Source organism: Petaurus breviceps, unplaced genomic scaffold (assembly GCF_028583685.1).
Source record: "Petaurus breviceps papuanus isolate PSGF00001 unplaced genomic scaffold, PetGlider_PUasm1.0 90919, whole genome shotgun sequence".
Taxonomy (NCBI): Eukaryota; Metazoa; Chordata; class Mammalia; order Diprotodontia; family Petauridae; genus Petaurus; species Petaurus breviceps.
In genome coordinates this window covers 28,176,996-28,184,113 of record NW_027187378.1, presented here as the reverse complement: position 1 = coordinate 28,184,113, position 7,118 = coordinate 28,176,996, and the positions used below count along the sequence as shown (strand labels likewise).

The window sequence follows — 7,118 nt, the reverse complement described above, 5'->3', positions numbered from 1 at the left end:
ACAGAGAGACAGAGAGGGAGAGAGAGAGAGACAGAGAGACAGAGACAAGAGAGACAGAGAGAGGGAGAGAGGGAGGAAGGGAGGATGGGGAAGGGGAAGGGGAAAAGGGGTGAGGAGAGGGGGAGAGAGGGAGAGAGGGAGGGAGGAAGGGGGAGAGAGAGAAAGGGATGGAGGAAGGTGGAGAGAGAGAGGGAGGAGGGGAAAGGGGAAGGGGCAGAGGAGAGGGGGAGAGGAGGGAGATATAGGGAAAGAGAGCTCGAGAGAGGGATAGAGAATGAGAGGAAAAACTAGGGGGGTAGGAGGAGGAGCCATCTAGCCTTTTAATATTTCCAAAGTGCTTTCATTATAACCCCAGTAGGTGAGTGGTACTCCCATTATACAAATGAGGAAATTGGCTCTCAGAGAGGTCCCAGAGAGATTTGCCCAAGATCACATGGTTACTGAATGGCAGAGCCAAGCCTCAAACCCAGGTGCTCTGTGTGTGTGTGTGTGTGTGTGTGTGTGTGTGTGTGTGTATGTGTGGTCCCCTACCGTCTTGAGGTTTGCTGCGATCTACCTTTTCTTGGAAGATTACAGCAACACTCTGTGATTGTCTTACAATTGACTTTGTGACAAGTTATGTGAACTTAGTCAGTCAGTAAACATTTGTTAAGTACGTGGATTTAAAATTGGGTCACACAGCTAGTTAATGACAAAGAGACTTTGAATCCAAAGCCAGCACAATGCCCTCAAGAATGACAGCCTTAGAGACAGCTAGGTGGTACAGTGGATAGAGTAATGGCCCTGAGTTCAAATCCAATCTCAGATACTGACTGTGACCCTAGGCAAGTCATTTAACACCAATTGCATAAAAAAACCAAAAAGATAACCTTTCTCTTAGTCCTATTAGCCTGACTTCAAGACCTAGATTTCTGAGCACATCTGAAGTTAATGGGCAGCTGCTTTATCCATTTAAAACTGAGAACATTATGGCAGATGGAAGAACTTAATGTGTTCAAGATCACATTACTACTGCCTAAATTATTATTTTTTCCCTATAGATTTTGCCGATGTAGCAATCATGGGGTTTTAGGGACTACTGAGGGAGGGGGAGCTTCAAAATTCATCTAGTATCATAGAATGTTAAATATCCTTAGTCCGCATCTAATCTAACCCCCTCAACTTACAGATCAGGAAAATGAGACATATGGAGAAAAAGGGATGCTGTTACCACCTCGGCACAGGGCTCTCCTAGCCTGCTGGTGGATCTCTCTGCCACATTTGTCCCCATTCCAGTCAGCTTTGCTCAGCTACCCATGTGATCTTCCTACAGTGCAGGTCTGACCACATTTCTCCCCTTACTCAATAAACTCCAGTGGCTCCCTATGACTGACAACATCAAATATAAAGTCTCTTTGGCATTCAGAGCCTTTCACAACCTGCCTTCACCCCACTCACCTTTCTGTTCTTTCATTGTATCCATGGAGCTTAGTACAGTGCCTAGCATATAGAAGATATTTAACAAATATTGACTTATTGACTGTCTAAGGTCCCATAACCCATCACAAAGTCAGTTGTAAGGTTGGACCCAGAAACAGAATTTTCTGACTCCCAAGTTCAGAGCCCTTTCACTCATTCATTCCCTTACTCTCTGCTTCATATCCCGAGCAGATGCAGATCTTCAGGATCCGTGAAGGATGAACATCCTTGTCCACCTCTCTGAGGTTCCCCCCTGGAACTTCGAGTGACTGGTTGGGGGGGGGCCCAGCTTATGTGAATGCATGCAGCCACAGGGTGGAGTAGTGGGTTTGGGGAACAGGGAGAAGTCCAATTTGGTTGGAACATAGGGTATGTAGAGGTAAATAATACAGAACACACCTAGCAAGGTTGTGGGAACCAGACTATGAGACTTTTCCGCTGGGAAAGAGAATTACCACTGCTCTGATTCTTGGGTTCTTGTGATCTGGGTGAGCAAAGTTCTTTGGAAACCAGAAGCTTCAGAAAAAGTGCTAACCCTTATCCTCAACCTAGATAATCTTAGAATTTATGGTGGAATTAAAGGATAGGGGACAATGAACCCTCTTTTCACCTCCTGCTCCTTGCCCCAAACTAGGGTGCAAGTCACCACCTCTCCTTTCCCCTGTCATTCATCACATATATGATTTTGCAAATCAGAACTAGTTGGAGTGTCCTTCCAACACCCTAAATCTCAGCAGCTGTCCATGTTTCCAACATTTACTGTTTGTGTGACTTTGAGTAAGTCATTTAACCTCTCTAGGCTTCAAGCCAAGGAATCTTGTAGCCCTAGATCTCTGACTGAAGACTAATGAACTGAACTACAAGGAAGAAATGCCTATGGCCCTCTCTCTCCCTCAAATCCCCCAACATCGCTCCTGTGAAAACTTGGGCAGGGTTTGCCAAACATTTACATTTTCTGCAAGTTCCTCAGACAGGTAAAGCCCCTTGCCAGAATTGAGTGGAAAGCACCATTCCCTCACAGCAACTCAGAAAAGGTCTCCACCCTAGTCTGGACAGGATGCCAGACCAAGGAGGATATAAGATTAGTGTCACTCCTGTAAACTGAAGAAGAGACAGGGGAAGACTGCTTTCCCTCCAGTTCACATCAGAGCACAGAAGGATGCTCAGGGTATGGTCATGCACCTTTTTTTTTTTTTCAATCTCAATCCCCCAAGAGGGTGAGGCCCCAATGAGCTTATGCTTTTGAATAAACTACAGTGTTGGCAATCCTCTCTCTTTCCAGCAGCAGCCCAGATCAAGTGCAGGAGATAAGGGGAGTTGGCAAGCCAGCAGAGCAGCCTGTTCTGGCAGAACTTTCAATCGCAATTGTGCAAACATGACCCTCCTTAAATTCTTTATGCCAACTCTGTTATCTTGTTAGCAAACAGGGATCAACCAACATTAACCCCAGCCTTACAAAATCCCTGGGGAAGTTGAATTATACCACAAGGCAGCCACATAGCGACGAACAAACAGACTAGCAAACATCAAATAGCAGCTTTCCACATCCTGATCTCCCCAATAATCTCAAAGGTTACAGAAGTTTTCAGTGCTCTGAACTGCCTAAATCCAATGGCCTTTTCTTAGTCCTCATCCTACTTGAGTTCTCTGCAGTCCGTATTCCTGGTGGCTACCTCCTCTTCCTGGATCCTCTTTCCTCCTTAGCTTTTGTGACGCTGCTCTCTCTTGGTCCTCATCTTACCTGTCTGACCACTTCTTCTCAGGGCATCCATGTCCCAGCCTTTAAGAGTGGCAAAAGCAACCATCCTGGGTCTCCTCCTCCTTCTTGGTGCTCTTTTTGGTGATCTCATACTCTCTCCTAGGTTCATCTATAATCTCTTTACAGATGCCTTTCAGATCTATACATCCAACTCTAATCTCTTTTTTTTTTTGGACTCTAGTTTCCCATTACCAGCTGCCTGTAGAACATCCCTGCCCACATGTCAAAATCAACATATCCAAAATGGGACTTATACATTATCTTCCCCCTAAGCCCTCAGCTCTTGCAAACTTTTCTATTTTTATCAAAGGCACTGCCTTCCAATTCTCCTGCTCCCCCTCCACCATAGTCACTCAAGTTTCAAGATATCTTGAATCATACTTAACTCTTCTTTGTTGCTTATCCAATAAGTTGCCAAGGTCTATTGATTTTTCCTCTATAAGATTGCTCTCATATATCCCCTTTTTCTTTTGCTCACACAGTGACTGTCCCCATTACCTCTCACCTGAATTGCTTTGGTGGCCTCCTAATTGGTCTTCCTGGGCTCATGCTTTCCCTTTCCAATCCATTCTGCTCTCAGCTACCCGAAGGGCTTTTCCTATGGCACAGATCTGATTGTGTCATGTCATTTCTCAGTGAAAAACCCTCAGTGATTCCCTATTGCCTCCAATCTAAACTATGTATTTCTTAGACTGCCTTTTATTTATTTATTTATTTATTTTTGCCTTTTGGAGGGCAATTGGGGTTAAGTAACTTGCCCAAGGTTACATGGTTAGTTTTTTTGTGTGGGTGTTAAGTGTCTAAGGCCAGAACCAAACTCAGGTCCTTCCCACTCTGGGGCCGGCACTTTACTCACTAGCCACCCTAGACTGCCTTTTAAAGCTTTCTACAGTCTAGCTTCAACCTACTTTTCCAGCACTATTTCATGTGACCTTTCCCTCCTTCCTTCTCCCATAATCTGTGTTTCAGCCAAAGTGGACCTTTTTCTATTCCCCAAACTCCGTATTCTGTCTTCTGCTTCCATGCATTCACACGAGTCGGTCTCCATGCCTGGGATGTACTCCCCCATCTCTGTTCCTCAGAATTCTTGCATTTCTTCAAGGCTCAGGTCAAATGCCACTAACATTGCAAAGTTTGTTGTTGCTGTTTTTCTGATCCCCCTAGTCTCTATTATTCTCTCCCTTCTTGAATTATATCATATTTGCTTGTCTATGTCTATGGTGACAGTAAGAAAGAAATTTGGAAGAGGGCTGAGCATGAGGAGAATGATAAAAGTAATTAGATTGGCAATCTTCCATACTCCATTCATACCTACTTATCTTGTGTGACTCCTTCTGTCCCACCCAAAATGAAAAGGGGAGAGGTGGGGCTCTTACTCACCTGTCACTGCCCTTGAGAAAGGAGCCCACCCTCTGAAGGGTATCTACCACAGCCTTGAGGTGATCTGGGGACAGAGGTGGGTATGCTGAGGGAGGGGTGAGGAGCATTTTTTTAATTCACTAGTGTCGGCTTTGCTGTAGGTACCCTCTCAGAGTTAGGCTATAACTGCCTAACTAGGCTCAGAAGAAGGAAACTTGGGAGCTTTGAAGGGAAAGGGGTGGGGGAGTATTGGAGGATTAGGGTAGGTATGGTTGTATTGCAAAAAAATTCCCACAGCTGTATATTGTACAGACAATGGGATATGAGCCGTTTTCCTACCCTCATACCCCTTGGGTTCATATCATTATCTGGCCAGGAGTCTAGGTCCCCACTTTTAGAGACCACTGTTTTAAGCACCCTCACTGTCCTCAGCTGTAAAATAGGGATAACAATATCTTTATTACTGACCTTACAAAACCTTTGTGAAGATCAAATGAAATAACGAATAAGATGCCATGTCTAGTACTATTGTGCTATTAGAAATGACAGAGGGGTGGTTTTGGGAAAAAAAAAAAAACCCAACATGTCAAACTCTATATCAGACCTACGCTGGGCAGCCCAGGAAAATGCAGAGAATATAAAAGAAAGTAAAGATGTGACGAGAGCTGCAACGAGTGCTTTGTCTGTGCCCCGCTTGACCCACCTTCCACTGGTCTCTGGGGTGCCCATCACATGACTTGGCAGGTAGGTTGCCACTCTGTGCTCTCTCCTATTTGTCATGTGACCCACAACGACTAACCATCATCAGTTCATGCCTAGTTACCTTTACTTGGAAAATGAACGGCTAAAAACCTATCTGAAGCCCAAAGAAGTTTAGCCTGTTTTAATTTTGGCTCCTACCTACTTGCCAAGTTATGCAAGTCTGATCTATATATATGAACTGATACAAAGTGAAATGAGAACTGGGAGATCACTGTGCATAGTAACAGCATTGTTGTAATGATGAAGATCCAATCAGCTACTCTGATCAATACAATCATCCAAGACAATTCCAAATGACTCATAATGAAAAAACGTCATACACCTCCAGAGAACTGATAAACTCTGAGTGCAAGTTGAAAAATATTTTTCTCACTTTCTTTACCATTTTTTTGGTGATATGGCTATATCACCAAATATGTTTTGCATGATTTCACATGTATAATTAATATTTTGTTTGCTTTCTCAGTGGGTGGGGGAGGAGTGTAGGGGGAGAGAATTTGTACCTCAAAATATAAGAAGAAAAAAATGTTAAAAATAAATAATTTTTTAACAAAAGAAATAATATTTGAGAAAGCTCATTTCAGAAGCAGAGTGGATTGGCTCAGGGAAGGCCTGAGGGCAGGACAAATGGATAGGTGGCTGCCTTATTAATCTAGCTGTGAAAGGAAGAATTAGATCTGGGAGATGATGCGCAGAAAGAATTAGTGGAACTTGGTAATTGACTGGATATAGAGGAATGAAGGAGGAGGAGTAGAAAATAGCTCTAAGGTTACAAATGTGTGTGGTATGATTCATAAAATTCTTAAAGTGGGAAGGAACTTTATAACTTTAACCCAGCCCTTTTTATAGCTAATAATAGATGTTTATATAGTACTTTTAGGTTTACAAAGCACTTTCCTCACAACTCCATATGAAGAATTCTTATTTTATCATTCTTATTTTGTGGATAATGACCATTGGTTATGGGGAAATGTAGTGACTTTTCTAAGGTCATGTACTTAGGTTTTGAATCTAGGGTTTAGAGTCAGGAAAACCTGAGTTCAAATTTAGCCTCAGATACTTACTAATTGTGTAACCTTGGATAAATCACTTAACTGCTTTCTGCCTCAGTTTCAACTGTAAAATGAGGATAATAATTGGCACCTGCCTCCCAAGGTTATGGTGAAGATCTAATGAGATATTTGTAAAGTGCTTACTTAGTCCAGTGCTTGGTGTACTAGAGGCACTTAATACTAATGTTCCCTCCCCTTCCCACTCCAAAATTCAGGGCTTTCCCTCCTATCCCCTAGGTACCTTACACTCTACAGCTGTTTCTAGAAGGAACAGGGTTCCAGAGACATGAAATGATTTGCCCATGTTCACAAAAAGCTGTAGCGACAGAAAACAGATGTCCCCCAACATTTAGCCAAGGGGGAGCCAGGAAGGCTGAGTGAAACAAGTGCTGTATTTGGAGTCATGATATCCTGGGTTTGAGTCCCAGCTCTGCTATTTACTGCCCATGTGATTTTGAGTAAGTGTCTCAGGCACTCAGCTCTCTCACCTGTCAAACAATGGAGTTGTACTAGATGAGCTCTAAAACTCGTTTTAGATCTGAATCTATGACCCTATGATTTCACTGTTACATACCACCTTCTGCTCCCCCAAACCAGAACCCATCTGAGTCACACCTATAATCAAAGCTTACTCATCTCCTTATCTTCCACCACCCAGGTCAGCCAGAGGCACTGGAAAGGGTGTGTGTGTGTGTGTGTGTGTGTGTGTGTGTGTGTGTGTGTGTGTG

The 7,118-nt window shown here is 43.4% G+C and overlaps 1 protein-coding gene across 2 annotated transcripts in view; it reads right to left on the bottom strand.

The window, feature by feature from the left end:
* CUNH8orf74 (chromosome unknown C8orf74 homolog) overlaps positions 1-7,118 on the bottom strand; it is a 45,930-nt gene that overhangs the window by 22,170 nt on the left and 16,642 nt on the right. The window contains exon 1 of one of the 2 annotated variants that reach the window (XM_069075657.1): positions 3,200-3,550. The exons of the other annotated variant lie outside the window; for it this stretch is intronic. Within the exon in view, the coding sequence (XP_068931758.1) occupies positions 3,200-3,326 (127 nt within the window). The 5' untranslated portion in view covers positions 3,327-3,550. Of the gene's footprint in view, positions 1-3,199; positions 3,551-7,118 lie in introns of those variants that run through there. 2 annotated transcript variants of the gene reach the window in all.